At 36.3% G+C, this 22,762-nt stretch overlaps 1 protein-coding gene across 3 annotated transcripts in view; it reads right to left on the bottom strand.

Annotated features, from left to right (window-relative positions):
- The window catches only part of Tpp2 (tripeptidyl peptidase 2), a 70,950-nt gene that overhangs the window by 33,990 nt on the left and 14,198 nt on the right, over positions 1–22,762 (bottom strand). For all 3 annotated transcript variants that reach the window (XR_015046958.1, XM_021178932.3, XM_021179004.3), the window contains exons 3-10: positions 21,909–22,004; positions 20,079–20,183; positions 17,912–18,036; positions 16,555–16,718; positions 14,680–14,834; positions 13,800–13,876; positions 10,996–11,123; positions 10,158–10,257 (exon numbers count right to left, since the gene is read on the bottom strand). Coding sequence is in view for 2 of the 3 variants with exons in the window: in XM_021178932.3 (XP_021034591.1) it covers positions 10,158–10,257; positions 10,996–11,123; positions 13,800–13,876; positions 14,680–14,834; positions 16,555–16,718; positions 17,912–18,036; positions 20,079–20,183; positions 21,909–22,004 (950 nt within the window). In the remaining variant the exon portion in view is untranslated. The remainder of the gene's footprint in view (positions 1–10,157; positions 10,258–10,995; positions 11,124–13,799; positions 13,877–14,679; positions 14,835–16,554; positions 16,719–17,911; positions 18,037–20,078; positions 20,184–21,908; positions 22,005–22,762) is intronic.

Raw genomic sequence — 22,762 nt, 5'->3', positions numbered from 1 at the left:
CCAACAAATGTTTAAAATTTGGAAAAATGTTTTCTGTGGTTACTTTTAACTGTCAACTTGACAGTCTAGAATCATTTGGCTAAAGTTGTAACAAGTAACTGTCTAGATTGGGTTGGACTGTGGGAATGCTTGTAGGTGACTAATAGAAGACCCAGCCTAAAGGTGGATGGCACCATTTCCTGTGGCAGTGCCCTGGAATGAAAATAGTGAACAGAGCTACAAAGAAACATGTATTCTTCTCTGTTCTCCCAAGCTTCTGAACCCATAACTTCCCTGGTCTAATGGACCTTACTTGGAACTGTGAGCTAAAATAAACCCTTTCTCTGCAAGGTGGCTTTTGTCAGGGTCTTTTATCCATCAACAGAAAAGGAAATAAAGAAATCAGTACTGAGAAATGGTGACAATGTTGTGGTAACCTCATCACATGGCTTTTAAGCATTTGGAATTGAGTAATATGTAAGATTTTAGAAATTTAAGCTAGAAAACCACTGAATACTTTGGGGAAAGCTTAGTGGAATCGTCCTGTGGGGATTTGGAAGATAAAAGTGCTGTGGAAGATAAAATGTAGACTATGGAGGCCTGGCTCATGAGTTTTCAGATGGAAACAAATATTGTACCAAGAACTAGAATGATGTCATTTTTATGATTTTATTTTTATTTTTTTGTTTTTTTCAAGACGGGGTTTCTCTATATAGCCCTGGCTGTCCTGGAACTCACTTTGTAGACCAGGCTGGCCTCGAACTCAGAAATCTGCCTGCCTCTGCCTCCCAAGTGCTGGGATTAAAGGCGTGCACCACCACCGCCCGGCATTTTTATGGTATTTTGACCAAGAACAATTCTGGAATATTTGTTCTGTGAAGCATGACTGGGGTAAGTTCAAAGCCTGCTTTGATTGCATAGGAAATTTCAAGACAGAATAATATTCAGGCTGGTGCTAACACAGCAACTGTAATTCATAGAAATTAGCATCTTTAAAATGAAACCTAGTATACTGGGACAAAAGGAAAGATGCTCTGAGGGCAACATCACACTCCTCAAAGGCTCTATTATAGTGGTATGAATTAAGCCTAAGATAAGAAGCAGTTTGGGGTTCCTTAAAACAAAAAACAAAAACCCTGCAAGTTCCAGAGCCCTATGTGGTCTCCACATCTACCAGCACTCTTGGCAGGGCAGATCGTTGTGCTTGTTCCCAGACCCCACAGATCTGCCTGTCTCCTAAGAGAACTGCTCTAATCAGAGACACACAGCTCAACTTGCCTCTAAAACGGCCTGCTTCAATTTGAGACATCCATGCCAGTTAACACCAGAGACAACCAGATGCCAAAGGCAAGCTCAAGAATGTAATCAACAGAAGCCAATACAATACAATTTGGCAGCACCAGAACCTAGCTCTTGTACCCCAGCAAGTCCTGGATACCCTAATACACATGAAGAGCAAGATTCTGACCTTAAATCCCATCTCATAAAGAAAGATGGTAGAGGCTTTTAAGGAGGATATAAATAATTCCTTAAAAGAAAAACAGGAAAAGATGTAAAAGCCCTTAAGGAGGAAACAAATCCCTTAATTAAACACAGGAAATACAACCAAAACAAAATGGTACAAGACCTAAAAATGGAAATAGAAACAATAAAGAAATCACAAACGCAGGCAACCCTGGAGCTGGAAAACCTAGGAAAAGCAATGCAAACTATAGCAAAAGCATCACGAACTAACAGAATACAAGAGATGGAAGAGAGCATCACAGGTATATCAGATACCACAGAAGATATTGACACATCGGTCAAAAAATTGCCAAGTTCCTAGTGCAGATACATCCAGGAAATTTGGGACACTGAGAAGACCAAACCTAAAAATAACAGGAATAGAAGAGGGAGGGGATTCCCACTTCAAAGGGCCAGAAAACATCTTCAACAAAATCATAGAAGAAAACTTCCCTAACCTAAAGAAAGAGATGGGCATAAACTGTATAAGAAGCCTTCAGAACACCAAATAGATTGGATCAGAAAAGAAGAAAATCCTCTCACCACATAATAATCAAAACACTAAATGTACAGAACAAAGAAAGATTATCAAAAGCTGTAAGGGAGAAAGGCCAAGTTACACACAAAGGCAGACCTATCAGAATTATACCTGACTTCTCAACAAAGACTCTAAAACCAAGAAGATCCTGGACAGATGGTCTTGTAGACCCTAAGAGACCACAGGATACTATGCCCTGCAAAACTCTCAATCACCATAGATGGAGAAACCAAGAACTCCATAACAAAACTAAATTTAAACAATATCTTTTTATAAGTCCAGCCCTACAGAGGATACTAGAAGGAAGTATTCCAACACAAGAAGGGTAACAACACCTATGAAAGCATACAAAATTAGCTATCTCACCACAAACCCAAAAGAAAAGGAACACACACACACAGACTACCACCTCCAACAACAAAATATTAGGAACTAAGAATCATTGGTCATTAATATGTCTCAAGATCAATGAACTCAATTTCCCAATAAAACGACACAGGCTAACAGACAGACTACATATATAAACAGGATCCATCATTCTGCTGCATACAAGAAACACACCTCAGCAACAAAGATAGTCACTACCTCAGAGTAAAGGGTTGGACAAAAGTTTCCAATGCAAATGGTCTCAAGAAAGAAGCTGGGGTAGCCATTCTAATAGCCAAAAAAATAGCCTTTCAACCAAAAGTCAACAAAAGAGATGGGGAAGGACACTTCATACTCATCAAAGGAAAAAAACCACCACAATGAAGACTCAATTCTGAACATCTATACCCCAAATGCAAAGGTACCAACATTTGTAAAAGAAACTTTACTAGAGCTCAAAACACACATTGAACCCCACGCAATAGTTGAGAGACTTCAACATCTGTCTCTTACTAATGGGTAGGTCATCGAAACAGAAACGAAACAGAGATGCAATGAAACTAACATGTTATGAGCCAAGTTGATTTAACAGATATCTACAGAACATTTAACCCAAAACCAAAAGAAGATACCTTCTTCTCAGCACCTTGCCCAATCTTTTCCAAAACTGACATATAATCGGACACAAAGCAAACCTCAACAGATACAGGAAGACTGAAATAATCCCTTGAATCCTAGCAGATCACAATGGACTAAGGCTGGACTTCAATAAAAACAGAAACAACAGAGAGCCCATAAACTCTCTAGTCAATGAAAACTTGGTCAGGGAAGAAATAAAGAAAGAAATTAAAGACTTTCTAGACTTTAATGAAAATGAAGGCACAACATACCCAACGTATGGGTCACAATGCAAGCAGTCTTAAGAGGGGAAAAAAAATCTATCTTACCACTCAGTGCCTTCATAAAGAAATTAAATCCCATTCTAGCAACTTAGCAGCACACCTGAAAGCTCTAGAACAAAAAGAAGCAAAACCCCCCAATAGCTAAACTCAGGGCTAAAATCAGCCAATTATAAAGAAAGAAAACAATATAAGAATCAACAAAATCAAGAAAAATTCAACAAGATAGTATAAACCCTTAAACAAACCAAAAGGCAGAGAGGCAGTATCTAATTTAACAAAATCAGAAATGTATAAAGAAAATGTGGTACATTCACACAATGGAGTATTTAGTTACTAAAAACAAGGGAATCATTAATTTTGCAGGGAAATAGATAGAACTAGAAAATATCATCCTGAGTGAGTAGACCCAGACCCAAAAGAATATACGTGAGGATGCTTCAATCCCACTTCAAGAAGGAACAAAAAGATGAGGGGAAGCACAGAGAGGAAGCGAGCTGGGTGGAAGAGTTGGGATGCAGGGAAAAATATGGGCAGTATCAAGTATATGGGGAGACAGGAGATAAGCCCAGAAGGGCCAAGTTTATGAATGAAAATATGCAGCTGCCAAGGGTGGGGTGAACCCCTATAATGTTCCAAAGACCTGGGACGGAGGATTTTTCCAGGACTCAATGTGGGTGATCTTAGCCGAAATGACCAACAGTGGGGAGATGAAACCTGAAGAGACTACCTCTCATAGATAGTGCCCCTAGTGGAGAAATGGGGACACCAAGAACCTTTAAAATCTTTGACTGAAAAATGTTCCTGTCTAAAAGAATGCAAGGGCAAAAATGGAGCAGAGCCTGAAGGAATGGCTAACCAGTGACTTCATCTTGGGATCCATTCCACGGGAGGTCACCAAATCCTGATACAATTCCTGATGCTATATTGTGCTTGCAGACAGGAGCCTCTGGATCTGAGAGGATCTACCAGCAGCTACTGAGACAGATGTAGAAACTCATAGCCAAGCATTGGATTGAAGTCAGGGACTCCCATGGAAGAGTTAGGGAAAAGACTGAAGGAATTGAACGGAATGGCAACCCCATAGAAAGACCAACAGTGTCCCCTAACTTGAACCCTTGGGAGCTCCTAGAGACAAAGCCACCAGCCAAAGAACATATATGGGCTGGACCAAGACTCCTGGCACATATGTACTAGAGGACTGCCTTGCCTGGCCGAAGTGGGAGAGAATTTGCCTAATCTTGTAAAGTCTTGATGCATCAGGGAAGGGGGATGCCTGGTGTTGGGCACTCTCTCAGAGGCCAAGGGGAGGAGAGATAGGGGTATTGTGAGAGGGGACTGAGAGGGATATATAGGATGTAAATAATGAATAATGATGATGATGATGATAATAATAATAATAATAATCAAGAACAACAACAAGAAACCCACTGCATGAGAAATGTTCCTCTAGAGTTAGCGCACAGAGGCTAATATAGTTGTAGTCCAAAGCATGGGCCACCTCTTTAGAGTACAGCAGAAAATGGCAGTGTAATAAATATTGTGCAGGTGGTTTTAAAGATAATTTTTAAAAAATGCCAAGAATGAGGGAGTCATGGAGAATAACTGACACCAGACACTGTGGTAGGGGTACAATTCCTGCAAAAAGGCTCCCATATGCCACTGTTTGAGATTTCAGTTGCAATAGAGAACACAAGAAATCAAAATCAGATCTATATATCCGATGTTTAATGCTGAGGGAGAGGTAGGACAGTTTTTCAGAGAGCACTATCAAACATGTTTTTCGCAGTAATCATTAGCCCACATCTTTTACTTTATACCTTGATAATTTAACCAAATATGTGCTAAGGTATTTCTTGTTATATACCAGATAAAGACAAACTCAATTCTTAGATCAATTAGTTTATTGTAGATTGTACTAAAATAATTCTTTGTGCATTAGTTTTGGTTTTGGTGCTAGAGGTCAAATCTCAGTCCTTACATATGCTAAGCATATATTCTATCAGTGCACTATACCCCAATCATCTGAAGAAACTCCTTAAATTTTCTACAGCAAGTGACACTTGCAAAGATTGGTTTAAATAAGTCCATAATACTTTGTTTTTATTTTAAACATAATTTCATTTTAAATTGCAACATAAAACTTGTAATTTAGAAATCAGATTCAGAAGTAATTTAATAACTTTTTTATTAACTGAACATAAACTTTTTGTATTAACTGAACATACAACCTTTGTGAACTTAGGATTTTTTTTTTGAAAAATTTAAAGAATTTTATTATTTGTGTGGTGTGTATGTGTGTGTGTGTGTAAAACTGTCTGTCTGGAGGGCAGAAGGATTATGTTCTCTGGTGAGTTGCAGCCAGTTGTGAGCTGCCTGACATAGGTGTGGGAAACTGAACACAGATCTTCTGTAAGGGTTCTTCTTACTATGTATTCTGAGATACTCAGACATCTCTTCAGTTCATACTTTGGATTCTCAATCTATACCTATTGTTACTGACACCATATGGATGGAGAAGGGCAGCCTATGATGATGGTACAACACAAACTTTCCTGATACTTAAGAAATTAGATTAGTATAGTAAATTAGTTCTACACAAAAACCTACTTATCTTTGACTCCATGCACTGTTGCATATAGAACTTCTTCCTGTATCTTAACATTTAATCCATCCTTCAAGACCATGACCACCTCCTCTAGAACCAGTTTAAGCAAATCATCTTACTCCTATTGTTCCACCATCTGACAATGTCAGTTGCTAAATCAAAATCAAAATTCTTCTAAATCTTCTCTAAAGAAATAAAGACATGAATTAAAATGGACATTATTTTTTATCAGGTGCCAATACTCACTGATGTCCTAATGAGGTATTATTAAAAATTAAGACTTATATAATCTCTTAATTAAAAAAAACCGTTCTGAGGCACACAGGAATTCTGCCTGACAAGTGGCAAGAGTTCCTTCCCCTCTGGGCCAGCGCCCTAAGAAGCCAGTCCCACAACACCCAGAGGAAGATCCACTCCCAGGAACTCTAACACACCCAGGATCATAGGATCAGAGGTGAGAAGGACACATCTGTCCCAACACCAGAAGTAACTGGGACCAGCAGGACCCATGCACGCACAACTCTGCCCGACCAGTGGAACTGGTTTCTTCAGGTCTGGGCTGGTGCCCTGAGCACACCTTGGGTATGAACTCTGCAGCCAGTCCTACAAGTGCCAGAAGATGCTCCCAGGCACTCTAACACACACACAGGACCACAGGATAACAAGATCCTAGGAGCTTGGTCACACCAGGATCTCAGGGTCCCAGATGCAGCTTGATGCCCAGGAGCTCTGACACACCAAGGATCTCAGGATCACAGGATCACAGAATCACAGAATCATATGATCCCAGTGACAACTGAACTAAGAGGAGTTCTGACACAACCAGGATCACAAGAAGGACAGGTTCCAGACAGGTATAGCAAGGGCAGGTAGCATGAGAGATAATCAGATGGTGGGAGGCAAGCATAAGAATATAAGCAACTGAAACCAACCATCAGAACACACTTCTCCCAACACAGCAAGTCCTGGATACACCATCACACCAGAAAAGCAAGATTCGGATCTAAAATCACTTCTCGAAATGATGATACAAAACTTTAAGGACATAAATAATTCCCTTAAGGAAATACAGAAGAACACAGGTAAACAGCTAGAAGCCCTTAAAGAGGAAACACAAAAACCCCTTGAAGGATTAGAGGAAAACACAATTAAATAGGTGCAGGAAACAAAACCATCAAAGATCTAAGAGTGGAAATAGAAACAATAAACAAATCACAAAGGGAGACAACCCTGGAGTTAGAAAACCTAGGAAAAGAGATCAGGATTCATAGACACAAACATCACCAACAGAATAAAAGAGATAAAAGAGAGAATTTCAGGGGCAGAAGATAACATAGAAAACACTGACAAGAGTTCTTTGTCAAAGAAAATCCAAAATGCAAAAAGCTCCTAACCCAAAACATCCAGGAAATCCAGGATATAATGAGAAGACCAATAGGTATAAAAATAAATATTAAAGGTATATTCTATACCTATTAAAGGTAATAGGTATAGAAGAGAGTGAAAATTCCCAACTTAAGGGCTGGAGAGATGGTTCAGCGGTTAAGAGCACTGACTGCTCTTCCAGAAGTCCTGAGTTCAATTCCCAGCAACCACTTGGTGGCACACAACCATCTATAATGAGATCAGATGTCCTCTTCTGGTGTGTCTGAAGGCAGCTACAGTGTACTTATATATAATAAATAAATAAATCTTTAAAAAAAGAAAAGAAAATTCCCAACTTAAAGAGCCTGTAAATATCTTCAACAAAATTATAGAAGAAAACTTCCCTAACCTAAATAGATGCCCATGAACACATAAGAAGGCCTACAGAACTCTAAATCAACTGGACCAGAAAAGATATTCCTCTCAACACATAATAATCAAAACACCAAATGCATTAAACAAAGAAAGAATATTAAAAGCAGTAAAGGAAAAAGGTCAAGTGACATATAAAGGCATACCTATCAGCATTATACCAGACTTCTCACCAGAGACTACTAAAGCCAGAAGATCCTGGGCAGATGTCATACAGACCCTAAGAGAATAGAAATGCCAGCCCAGGCTACTATACCCAGTAAAACTCTCAATTACCATAAATGGAGAAACCAAAGTATTCCATGACAAAACCAAATTTACACAATATCTTTTCATAAATCCACCATACAAAAGTTAGTAGATGGAAAACACCAACACAAAGAGGGAAACTACACCCTAGAAAAAAGCAAAAAAGTAATCTTTCAAGAAACTCAAAAGAAGATAGCCACATAAACCTATTTCCACCTCTAACAACAAAAATTACAGGAAGTAACAATCACTTTTTCTTAATATCTCCTAATATCAATGGACTCAATTCTCCAATAAAAAGACATGGATTGACAGACTGGATACATAAACAGGACCCAGCATTTTGCTGCATACTGGAAATGCACCTCAATGACAAAGACAGATACTACTTCAGAGTAAAAGGATGGAAAACAATTTTCCAAGCAAATGGTCCCAAGAAACAAGCTGGAGTAGCCATTCTAATATTGAATGAAATCAAAATTCAACCGAAAGTCACCAAAATGCAAAGGAAGAACACTTCATACTAGTCAAAGGAAAAATCTACCAAGATGAACTCTAAATTCTGAACATCTATGCTCCAAATGTAAAGGCACCCACATTCATAAAAGAAACTACCAAAGCTCAAAGCACATATTGTACCCAATACAATAATAATGGGAGACTTCAACACCCCACTCTCAGCAATGGACAGATCATGGAACCAGAAACTAAACAGAGACATAGTGAAACTAACAGAATTTATGAACCATCTAGCAGATATTTGTAGAACATTTCATCCTAAAACCAAAGAATATACCTTCTTCTCAGCACCTCATGGTACCTTCTCCAAAACTGACCATATATAATCAGTCTCAAAACATGCTGCAACAGATATAAGAAGATTGAAATAATCCCATGTACCCTATCAGATCACCACAGACTAAGACTGGTCTTAAATACCAACAAAAACAATGGAAAGCACACATACACATGAAAACTGAAATATGCTCTACTCAATGATAACTTGGTCAAGGAAGAAATAAAGAAAGAAATTAAATACTTTCTAGAATTTAAAGAAAATGAAGGCACAACATACCCAGACTTACAGGAAACAATGAAAGCAATGGTAAGAGGAAAACTCATAGCTCTGAGTGCCTCCAAAAAGAAACTGGAGAGAGCACACACTAGCAGCTTGACAGCACACCTGAAAGCTCTAGAACAAAAAGAAGCAAATACACACAAGAGGTGTAGACGGCAGGAAATAATCAAAAGCAGGGCTGAAATAAACCAAGTAGAAACAAAATGAGTCAACCAAACCAGGAGCTGGTTCTTTGAGAAAAATCAACAAGATAGATATACCCTTAGCCAGACTTACCAGAAGGCACAGATATAGTATCCAAATTAATAAAATCAGAAATGAAAATGGAGACATAGCAACAAAATATATCTTAAAATAATTATTCTGTATGAAAATATTAAAATCATGTTCTATAAATATTAAAAAACAATTTGTAAAATGTGTTTAAATTTCCTTTCAAAAATGTTGTCACCGTTTCATACTAGGGATGTAAGTAATTTACTGTTACAGTATTAGAATATTTGACTTTGATTATATATTGATGTTTTTCAGCCTTTGATTATATATTAATTTTTATTAGTTTGTTGTATAGTCACTTATGTTTTCATGAAATCAAAATCAATTTAAACTATATTTGATGACTGTTATCTTCCTTTGTTCTCTCCAATCTCTCCACTCTAAACTCTGGACAGATATTGATCTGCCTTTAGTTGTTATGGTATTGACTTTCTTATAATCAAAATTGGAATCAAAACACTCATGTGAATTCCTTTGATTATTTTCTTTTGTGTATTGTAATTCACTTACACTATATCCAGGGTGTTAAGTATGATGCTCTTTCATTAAATATATTGAGTTTTATGAAAAAAAAAAAGTTTCTCATATAATACAGATGATGTTAGAGAACCAAAACTTGTCAATCAGAATTTGCTTACTTATAGATCTCACCCAAAATGCTCAAAGTAGTTTATAACTTGGAAATGAGCATAGGATCTGTTGCTATGATCCGTTACAAAAGCACAACATTTGTTTCACAAAATTTTAAATATCAAATCTGCTCAAAACAAGGCTATCAATATTTATAATCTATAAGCCCCCCCTCCCAACAGTACAAAGTTTAATCAAATACATGTATTACTCCCAATGATTACTTATACTTACCTTGGGCCTCTAGAAGACCATGTATATTGATTTGCAGGCAGTTTCTCTCTCAGTGAATACTCTGCAACCATCATATCAGGGGAAACATAAGCTCCAACACCTATAAGGATGGATTTTGCCATTAACAAAGGGGAACACAATTCATCTCAAGCATCCTAATTTTTTTTCCAGTGAAATACATTATGCTTAACATGAACATTAGCACACTCTCTTATAAATGTTAAGGGAAAACATTTAATACAGAAACAAAGTAAGTTTACGTTATACTATGCACACTGCTTTTGGGCACATAACTTCCAGGATTATTATGTGCATTAAAAAAAAACCTGCCAAATTGTGTGCACATTAAACCACTTTCCCTAAATTACAATAAATTCCAGATAACACAGTTCCTCAGACTTTCCTAGGAACACATTTAAGGTATATGTGAAATTACGATAAATTCCAGATAACACAGTTCCTCAGACTTTCCTAGGAACACATTTAAGGTATATGTGAAGGTATGTGCAACCCATAGCTCACAGGACATATGCAGCCCACAAAACTGTAAGCTTACTTAAAACATTATGAAGGTTTGTTTATGTAACTTGACTCTATACGTGAAAACTTCCTGTCACAATGTAAAGTGACTGAAAAGACCTGAGCCTTCAGTGTTTTATATAAAGGATAGGATATAATACTTGATTAAACAGTGGTTTATTCTTTAATTTATATATTTTTAGATATGGGGTCTCTCTAGAATCATGGGCTAACATCAAATGTGTGCGTTTCCTCCTTTAGTCTCTTGTTTTGCTTTTATTTAAACAAACCTATTTCTGAAGTTGTAAAGCTTACTAACCTATCACACTGGATGTAGTTCCTCCTGGACAACCCACTGTAGAAAGGCATGGACCATTATTTCCAGCACTTGAAACATAAATTGTATTATGTTTCCATACTGCTTCATTAATTACTTCACAAATTCTCCTGAAAAAGAAAGAATTACTTTGAGCAAATTCAACTTCCATATTTAATTTATAACCAAACAAATCACATTGATTCCAAGCTGTGTAACTGACAGTAGCTTTAAATGAGGAGAGGAGATGTGTATCAGGTACATTCAGTTATGTGATTAACTATACATGGACAGGTAGGCTCCTAGTAAGACACAATGCTATTACAACTGATATATCCTAGTTGAGTTTCATGGAATTGTAAAATCAGGTTAAATGCAAGAAAAACACAAGATATAGCCTGGGTGATGGTGCACACCTTTAGTTTCAGCCCGCCAGAGGCAGTAAGAAAAGTAGCTTTATGAATTCGAGTTCAATAGATTTACATAGAGATGTCCAGGCCAGCCAAGGGTAAATAGTGGGACCCTGTCTCAAAAGAAGAAAGCAAACAAACAATACCCAATGTGGAAAACAGACAAACAAAGCCTCAAACCTACAGAGCATTAAAATATTAAAAGGGGCTGTAAAGTGGTAACATTGAGCGAAAAATGAAAACCAAACAAAAAACAACAAAACAATGAAATGACTTCTGCATACATTTTGACTAGGGATTAATTGATTAAAAAAGCTAGCTACTATCGTCATTGACAAAGTTCTATGAGGGATGGGATGGGGAGAAACTAATAGAAAACCTAAGAAATTAAAAATCAAAGAAATCGCTGGGCGGTGGTGGCACATGCCTTTAATCCCAGCACTCGGGAGGCAGAGGCAGGCGGATTTCTGAGTTTGAGGCCAGCCTGGTCTACAGAGTGAGTTCCAGGACAACCAGGGCTACAGAGAAACCCTATCTCAAAAAACCAAAAAAAAAAAAAAAAATAAAAAAAAATAAAAAATCAAAGAAATCTAGTTAAAGATTGACAACAAACAAGAAAGTTTACTGGCATTAGATAAGGGACATGCTGTTAAGATTAATGAAGAAATTGGAGATTATAAATTACCCAGCTCCAAATAGTTTTGCAAAATCCAATGTGTGATGTCTAACAAGAGTTCCAAGTTCAGTTACCAACACACACACAACATTGTGGCTAACAACTGCCTGTGATTCCAGTTCCCGGGGATCTACTGCCCTCTTCTGACCTCCATAGATGTTATGCACAAGTGAAACACACACACACACACACACACAACACGAGAGAGAGAGAGAGAGAGAGAGAGAGAGAGAGAGAGAGACAGAGACAGAGACAGAGACAGAGAATAAGTGTAAGTGACAAAGGAGAAAAGATCACTCAGGTGAAAAAGTTAATGAGATGACAAGGTAAAAGAGTGCAGTATAGAAAGAAATGGTGAAAACTGGCAGCATACATATTGCAAGGGCAATATAAAAAAATACTTCACAAGAAACCCAATTACCTGCAAAAACAAGTGAACCACTTGGTAACAATAAACAGCATCGAGGTTGTTAGAGCTCTCCTTTTGATAGGACCTTAAATACAGCTTCACATACTTTGGTGCCGTGAGTTATAGATACATTGATCACTAAGAAAATGATCTAACTATTTCAGATACATAAAATATAAAGGAAAGGAGCTTCGGTATATCAAGTTAAGGCCAACACTGTACTTAGAAGAAAGGATATAGATGACATATGCAAGAGTTTCCTCTGAGGTTGAAATGTTTCATCCTGAAGTGAAGCTCCTCCTTAAGCAGGAAGGTAAACAACTCAAAAAGGCTTCCTTCAGGAAGCCAGTAAACCTGAATAAATTTACTAGGCCCCTCCCTGACAGAGTAAGCAAAGAAAGCTGGGAGTCCCTCTCAGAGGAATGAAGCTAAACAGCTATGAAGATGCTCAGAAAAGCTAGACTGCAAAGTACACTCAGACCAGAACAGCTATGCGTAGGATAAGCAGAAACCAGCCAATGAGCCTGGAAGAGATTTCCCAACCTGTTGAGCTGCTTGCAGGCTACTGTGAATGCTCTAAATTCCCAGATATTTTAAGTTGTCACTCATGCTAGAGTGGGCTTTGGTGATGCAGCTGTCTTTGAGTATTTCTGCTCCTGTAAATACCCTCTCACCCATACTCCTGTAAATAACCCCAATTAAACTCACTGGTCCACCAAGGTGGACTCTGATGGTGTCTGAATTTTGGTCTTATGTGTACCATCTTCCTAGGAAACCTTTGTCACAAAATAAAATTACATGAAAGGAGGGGATGCAGGACAGAAAGTAGCACAGACTGAGGAGCTTAAGTGGAGCCAGTATGTGTAACAACAGAAAGGTTTATAGGTAAGTGATAAAGGAAATAACAAGGAGCACATCTGGGCATTTGTCAGGTAAGTAAAGTACCACTGAGAAATCCCAGGATCTCTGTGAATGAGCTATTTTGGTGATGGATGGCCCAACAAATCCAAACTGTCTGGAAAGGAAGGAAAATGTAGAATCAATGACCAATGCCAGAGTGCCTGGAAGGCTTTGAGTCTCAGACCCACCATTATGGAGGAGTGACCATGCTTGGAATGGTCTGGCAAAGTGCAGTGATGAGACCCGGTATCAAAGGCATAACATGCGAGTGAGGGTCTGACTTACAAAACACAATTTTCTGCTGATCATGATTATTTTAATTTCAGTTCACTTACGTAAAACATTTGATCATCTTCATCTTCATTGGGTAGGTTCTATAATGTAACAACTCCCACCCCCACAAAATACTTACCCAGAATTTGGCCAATGAGTTGCTTCTCCGTAACTGTAGTTGACAAGATCACACTTATGATTTATAACTTCTATCATCTATGAAAAGATTAAGACTCTAGTTTAGGAAGTCTTTTTTAGAAACAGATTAACCAAGATAAATAGTTTATAACCCTACAGTGTCCAGACTAACCATATCCTAATTTATAAAGTATTTTTAGGCATACACTAATTAATGCCAAAAGGTAGCAGGGGAACAAATTCAGTAAACTGCCAGTTAAAAATGAAGCTATTCTTTTAAGAATGTAAGAACCATAGATGAAAATGGGTAGAGGCAATACAATGATCTGATTAGATTTTAAAAGTACTTAAGTTATATGACAAACAAATATACAAAATATTAAATTTACTTAGAGCTTTAATTTTCTTTTAGAGTACTGGATCAAGTTATATATTTTTAAAAATTACCTTTAAAAGTCTGCTAAGAGATTTACTACAATGAGTATAAAGTATTCTTTTTTTTTTCTATAAAGACTTTAAATCAAGAAACTTTTTCTTGGCAATTTTTAACTTTAAATTTTGCTGGGTTTTTTTTTTTGAAACAGTGTTTCCTTGTGTAGCCTTGGCTGTCCTGAAACTTACTGCAGATCTGACTAGCTTCCAACTCAGAGATTCGCCTGTCTTTGCCTCCCGAGTGCTGGGATTAAAAACAAGTGCCACCACCACCTAGCAGCTTTAAAAAATTTAAGATCAATTAATCAGCATTGGTTTGCATCTGAAAACACTGTTCTGTACATCAAAATACTGTTACATATACTCTTGATAAACCAGCACCATTTTATAAACATAAGTTTCTAATCCCCTACATTATTAATCTATATCAAGAACTCCTAGACACTCACAGCTCTGATGAGGCCTGTGCCTGTTTCCATGGTGCTTAGCCGTGTATCACCAATCTTAATGGATAGAATTTGAGCACCAGGAGCAACTCCATTCCGTTCAGGCTCTTCTGGAAAATGCCCTGCGGCTATACTTGCTACATGGGTTCCATGAGCTCCTATAGACAGAAATAGGGTGTTTGTGCATGACAAAAAATGTCATCACATGTAAAAATTTTAACCATTCCAACATGCACATTATGACAAAATAATTTATAAAAATATAACCCAATTATATATCTAATATTATCTCAAATATATTCATGTCAAACAAAATAAATTTCAATTACATGTTTATTTTTTCGTCTACCCTGGATACAGCTCTGTAGTAAGGGAAAAAAAATGTAAGCCACAGAAGACAGCACATATTTGTAATACATAAAATTCACAAGTAACATGTTATCCAAAGTATATAAAAAATATCTTTCAAATACAACAAAGGAAGAAATGAGTAGAAACACCCTGTCCACCAAGCAAAGTGGGCGAAACATGTGAAAAAGTCATCTCACAAACAGGATGGCCACAAGGCATAGAAAGCATAGAAACATGTTTTGCTTTATAAGTCATCTTAGAATTACAAATTACTGCCACAAGGCAGTATGCCTATGTACTTTACAACATAACTAAGATGTTAAAAGTTGACAACAGTTTAGAAAATACCACACACTTTTCTTGTTCAAGAAATCTGAAGAGGCATACTTATTAACTTAGTAGTCTCACCTTTGTCCCAGTATCCAACAAACATGTCTAAACATATTTACCAAGACATTCACAAAAATGTTCATGGCTGCATCATTTATATAATTCAAAATTCCAAATAACTTAGGGCTCATGGAAAGTAAATGGCTATTTAATATATTAACCCACAGAGTTGACAATCAATATGAATTAATATGCATTGAAATAAAGTTCATAAGGTTGAGTTAGTCTCATATAAAAACTGAGTTTATTCCATTTATGTAATTGGAAAAAGGATAAATCATGTGGAAACTGAAACTATTTTATCACTTGTGATTAAATATCCCCATATGGTCCAAAGAATGTAGTAATGAAAATCAAGATAGTTACCTTGGGAGAATGAAATTAAGGGTTTTCTCATGTTAACACACAAAATAATAAACATCATTATGATATTTGTATATGTTCATCGTATTTTAATTACATCATGTCTTCATTATCTTCTTTTGAACTCCCATCTCTCTAGTCTTTCTTCTTAACAGTCATAACTGACTTTATTCCTTTCTCCTCACCTGCCCAATTCTAAAAGCAGCATGGTATTTCCACTTGTTTTTACAGTCTTAGTATAAAAATACCCAAGCCTATCTGCAGCCCACAATATTAGTCAGCATGCTCTTCCACTTTATACAAGCATTTTATGATGGATATGTTCTCACTAAAACTCATTTATTTAGCATTTTGTATATATTATTTTTGATTATGTAATATTTTACATCATAATATAAGTATGCAGAATCTGTCTTGGATAGTTACCTAGTAGTACAAATAGCTAGTAGACAATTTTTAAAAACTTGCATAGGATACTATAGTGAGAGTCTTTTTATATAAATATCCAGTTAGGGTTGAATTTCTCAAAGGTTAATATTTGCGAGTAAAATCATTCATATTTATTCATGGATTTTCAGATGTTAAGGTTTGGTTTTATTTATGGACTACTTCTACACAGTGTATAATTAAAAACAAAAAGTCACAAAATGTCTAGGCTTCATCCGTCAATTAAAATTTCTCTAATGAATTCACTAGAGCCTTACTCTGTGCTGCAGGAATTTATCCTTCAGCCACTGCATGACTATCTCTCACTAGTAAATTTGAGATAGATACCTCCGCTGGTCACGATGGAGAGCAGGTTTCCATCATCATAAATATTAACAGAGTAATTCAGCATCTCAGCTGTGCCAAAAGAACTGTATTCTTGGGCCTCTTTGTAGTTTCTCAATACAGCACATTTACTCAAGTCCCCATTTTCATTCGAATCAACACAGGCTCTGTTGGGAAGGAGAAATAGGCATTAAAATTTATCCTCCCACTCCTTTTTAAAGATCACACAATACAGTTTCTCAGTCATCTTCTCATTGCTTTCCTCTCCCACCACTCAAATCCAATGACTAGATTTTGTTTCAGACTAAGCAGTTAGGCTTAGGTCAGAAGTTTCCCAGAAGTCAATGCTAAAACCACACACAAGGACATGGATGGTCAGAGATGATATAGAGAACCATCAGGGCAGGTGAAAAATATATACTAAAGCTTGGGTTGGAGTGTAGACTAGTTTTAGGATGGTTCCACATGAAGGATCTTACTTCCTGCTATTATTTTTATTGCTGCCATAGTTAATCCAGCAGCCTTTGGAGCTTTCTGACACCACATGACTATAAACTTTAAACTTTAGTCACATAGAGCTTTAGGAAAACATATTTTTTTAAACAAAATGCAATTTCTACCTAATTTTATGGTTTTCTTCCTACCTGTTCTTTACCCATTTTATTACTGCTAAAAATTAAAAGATACATATTTTACACACATTATCAGACTGTTTGTTTAACTGAACCTAAAAGTCACAGATGAAATGCATGTTATGTAAAGATCAATACTCCTTGTGTATGTTTGTGTGTGCATGTTTGGGTGATAACTGACAGTTTTGCTGCACAGCCCCAAATGGACTGACATTCAGTAAGCAACTTGTGGTAATCCTCCTGCCTAGCCTACCAAGTAGTAAGGCTGCACACATGAATCATTTTGCCTAAGCCAGAAGTGAATATTATATACTGTGTTATTTTGCCAAGTTAACTTAGCTATTCTATCTACTTAAAACTTCTAAGCCCAAATTTTCTTTTTTGTACCTTCAACATGTTTTTAGTAAAATCGAGCAGTATTTGTGGTTACTCTCCAAATTGTCCAGTTCTTAACAAGGAGCATTTCTGTATTTATAAGTGATCAATCTGCCAAAATGTGGCTAATGAAGTAAGTTTTTAAAAAATAGATAAGCATAATGTTTACTGTGAAAAATACTAAGTTCAAAAGGCTTGTCCACAACTAACAAAAGCCGGTACATCCTTCACATAATGTTGCTAAGTGATATGACTATATAAACCAGACTATATACAGCTCTGAGGGTTTAAAGTTCTTCAGAGCAAATAAAAACATTTTTAATAAAGAAGATCTGCAGAATACTTGAGATTACCTCCAGGTCTCACCATCATGCCACACCAAGCAGTCATATACAGGGCCTGGATCACTATACTTTTTCTCAAAAGAATTAAGTAATTCCACTTGACTTTGCAACTCTTCCTTGATTAGTTTATTGGCCTATTAGTCAGAAAACAGATTAACATTAGATAAAACTTTGTATACATGAAAGTTGTATTAACATATGACAAAAGACAGTGTTGAACAAACAGAAAAAAATGACTTCACTTTAAAAAAATAATAAGGAAACAAAATGTTTCTGCAGTGTTTGGAGACTGAATCTACGGTGTTGTATATATAAGGGACGTGCTCTATCACTAACTTATAGCCTTTGTCCGTAATTCCACCTTTGATTAAGAAAAGTGTATATTCATAATAAAAGAACAATTCAAAAACTTTTTATTTGTTACTTACTTTCATGCCTAGATTGTCCAAAGTTGCTGCAACTAGCACATTATTTTCACAATAACAACAAAATGTTTACTATTAATGAGTTCACATATATAGTATATTTCATGGAAGTCCCTTGAATTCATTCTCAAGGTTTAACACATTTTCATTGCAAGGTAAGCCCCTAAAATCAGCAGAGTCTACTTTTGATACCGTGAGTAGCTGTTATCTTACTGAAAGACGGGAAATTTAAATTATGTTTTTATTGACTTTTTCCATAGGATCTAGTTCTTTGTAAGTCATACTAAATGTAAGGGTATTTTATTCTTTAAATAAGAATTATAGCTGGGCATGGTGGTGCATGCCTTTAATCCCAGCACTTGGGAGGCAGAGGCAGGCGGATTTCTGAGTTCGAGGCCAGCCTGGTCTACAGAGTGAGTTCCAGGACAGTCAGGGCTACACAGAGAAACTCTGTCTCAGAAAACCAAAAAAAAAAAAAAAAAAAAAAATTATAGCTATTCAAATTATAGTATGACAACTGCTAGAATTGTTTAAAATATAGTTTTAACTGGAATACTGATTTATTGTTCCTGAATCTCAGAGTAAAATCCCAGGAAGTTGGAAACACTGAGAAGCCTGTTTGCCCTTTCAATGTTGTAGTCTAAACTGTAACACTGTTGACGCATAAACATTCCTTGGTTTTTCTTTTTAAAGAAAAAGCATAAAACCAAAAGCATCTAAAAGAACACTATTTTCATCTATAAACGACTTAACTACTTTAAAACTTCATGGGGGTGGGGAGTATTGTCAAGTAGATCTAGGTTTACTTCCCAGCATACACATGGTAACGCATAACTATCTAATTTAATCTCCAGGTGATGCACTCCCTCTCCAGGTCTCTGAGGGCACCATGAACACATGGTGTGGACAAACACTCATACATATAAAACAAAGATAAACAAAATCTTTAAAAACATTAACAGGTACATTTATATGCCTATGGTGGGAATATAAACTGGCATAATCCTTATGGTCTATGAAAAGCTACAGCCAACAATATTAAAATGATATTTCTCTTTTTAAAAAGATTTTGATTTTATGTGTATTTTTTTTTTATGTATATATGTGCACCACCTGCATGCCTGATGCTTGTAGAGGCCAGAATACATTGGATCTTTTGGAACTAGAGCTACACACTAACTTTTGGGCCATCCTCAAGAGCAGCAAGTGTTCTTAACTGCTGAGCAATCTCTTTAACTCCTAAAATAACATTATACATAACTGTCAAAAAACCAACCAACCAAACAAACAAACCTGTACCTATGTGCAAGATGAACAAGCTGTATTATAGTTATAAAAATAGAAGTAAAATAAACTGTAAAACCCAAGCCACAGAAGATATTCTAACATTCTTGGCAAAAGAAACTGCATAAAAGTTTTGTATGGTTCCATTTTACAAACTTTAAAGATGAAAACCATTCTATATAGTTAGAAAACAAAATCATGGTTATTTCAAGGCAGACAACTGGGATGGTGGCTAAGAAGAGGTACAGAGGAATTTCTATGTGAGCTGGTAGGAAAGACTTCATGACCATGTTTTAAAACATTCATAAATACATATGTAAATTGACCTGGTATAAATAATGTCAGAACTGGTAACTTAACTCACTGGAAAAAAATGTCAACGGATGCACCCTATGAAAATGCAGTCTATTGAACCCTTTAGCATTCTAATTCTATGAAACATGTAAACAGAAGTGAGTAGCACCAACTTGGGAAGAGCCATTGTTGGCAATATCAAATTCTTCTTGTTTTCTACAAGCTTCTGCAAGTGCAACTCTGTGAACTGGATCCCAGATTTTTTCCTTCCGTTCTTTCTGCAAAGATAAAAAAATCTCCCCACAATCAGGCAGGCAAAATAAGCAGGTAAACCTACATGGCTATGCTTTTGCCTTGCTAGCAATTCAGATACTACAAAGTTATTAAACAAAGGCTTACAAAACCATTTCTCGCGAAGATAAAAGTAGTGGATCAATAAATGAAGTTGGTTAAGAGAACAAGTTTAATCAAGTCATACCAAAATAGTTTTATATTGTTATTCCTCAACTTATACCCACACTTCTCCAAAATGCAGTGTATCATATCAGGAAACAAACTGAATTCCCTATCACTTAAAGTACAAATAATAATCTTGGGCCCATATAAAATTGGAAAATGCAAATAGGTAAGTACAAGGTGATGACTAAAGACAGGCTACAGCTTCACTGGGAAGGGTAGATATCCTCAACTCTCCTGTCCATAATGCTTCATCCTCTTTCTTTGGACAGGGCTCCAAGCTTCTGAAATTGTCTTATCTCCATTCTTCATCACATAGTATCTCCTAACAAGAGTCTGCTAGATAAAAGAATCCTTTCATTAAACTAATAAACTGGACTATCTAGGGAGACTCTACTTCAACTATATGATCTATATTCACATGTTGATATTGTCTTTACCAAAACTGAGTATAATACACTAAATTAAAAATGTCATTATGTCTGTGTTTTCATATTCAATCAAAGCTAAGTGCATTAAAATAAGTCCTGGTTCATGGATATTAAAGGAAGAATACACTGTGATTAGATGACAATATCAACACATCAGGATTACTGTCAAAAATGATACTTTGTTTCATTGTTGAAGTACTGAATTCACATCAGTGATTAGTGTCACAGTGTTCAGAAATGGTGCTATGCAATACAATAACCCATAGCAGTTCCCTTAATAGAGCAGATATTTAAAACTTCAAATATAGCTCTCACTCCTCTCCTGTCTTCTCCTCTCCTCTCTCCTCTCTCTAAAAAAACATAAAAATTAAAAAAAAAAGCCTCAAAAATCTTCATCATCAAAGAAAGTTCCACTTTATATAGAATAGACACTCTTTACAGCAGACTCCTAAACACACTTTCTTCTTTATACATTTTTATCTCATCTATGTGCATGTATGTGTGTCTGGTTTTTTTTTTTTTTTTTTGTGCACTATATGCATGGTGATGCCCACAGAAACCAGAAGAGGGCGTAAGATCTCCTGGAACTGGAGTTATAGGTGGTTATGAGTCATCTAATGTGCACATTGAGAACTTAACCATGGTTTGATGCAAAGGTAATAAGATCTTTAAACTGCTACGCTATCTCTCCAGCTCCAGACTTGTTTCTTACATACATACTTCAATAGCATTAGATCTGATTAACAGAATAATACTAAATGATGACAACCTCAGAGGAAAAAGACTAGACAATAAGAAAACAAAAATAGAGGTCTATACATTAACTCTTGAAAAAAAGCCCTAAAGCTCAGTGTATATCATCTGCCCGGGCACCCACACCCTGCCTCAAAAGACAAACGCTTGAGCTTTAGCTTAGTTTTGCTTTAACCTTCCTTAAACAAACTAGTCCATGTACCGAAGACTAAGAACTACTTTAAGAAAAAACATACTCTTGGACAGTCTTTCAAAGTCCAAGTCCCTCAAAGACTTAAGACCTCATGAGAGGATCGTTTTTCTTCAAGTAGGAATCCAATCTAAGCATATACATTTGCAAGCTGATAATGAATTTGTCATTACCTGTATCCTTTCCTTGAGAGCCTTTGGATAGAAGTCATAACCATTTTTAATGCCAATATGATATTTTCCTAAAGGATTTGTCCAGTTTGCAGGAATCTGTAGGTAAAACAAATTGTTCACTCATTTTCCAATGCCAATGATACACCACTGCGAGAACAAACTATCTCACATCTATCTACTGGCTCACATTGGGTAAACAGGCTTATGCATATGAGAAATACTTTGAATATTCTAAGTAGTCACTAAAGTATCACTATGGTTTCATAGTTTATAAAATCCTTTGAAAATGTACTATGCCATTAAACCACTATGATCATTTAACAGTTCTTTACATTGCTGACATCTCGTCTTTCCTTTTACCACACTTGAGCGAATTAAGTAGCAGGGAGGAAGCACAATATTCAGGACTTTCTTCACAACCGGATTTCCTATTTAGAGTAAGAGTGTCATTCTTCTATAACAGCACCGTATAGATAATGCACAGATATAAAACAAGGATCTTTGAATTCTTGGAGACAAAGCACTATAAAATCATGTTAATTTCATATAAGATCCATAACACTCTCTCAAATTGTCTCATAGTATTTAAAAAGTTTTTATTAGAAAGATGAAATTAAACCACTTATACAAACAACAGGAAGGTAAAAATTGGAATCTAGTTCCATCATAGAAACCAAAAAATTTAGTTCAAAGGATATGAGATTTAAAATTAGATAAATGTGGCTATTATTCTAAACTTCACTAGTGTGGGAAGGGAGGAGAAAATGATTTCCTTCTTTGTACAAGGGAAAGCTATTCCATAATCCAAACCTAATGACCATTTATTGGGGAGCGGGGGGCATGTATGTGGTCTC

Source organism: Mus caroli, unplaced genomic scaffold (assembly GCF_978045245.1).
Source record: "Mus caroli unplaced genomic scaffold, Mus_caroli_1 scaffold_1, whole genome shotgun sequence".
Classification (NCBI taxonomy): Eukaryota; Metazoa; Chordata; class Mammalia; order Rodentia; family Muridae; genus Mus; species Mus caroli.
Note: the sequence above shows the minus strand (reverse complement) of the source record. Positions and strands in the feature narration are given on the sequence as shown.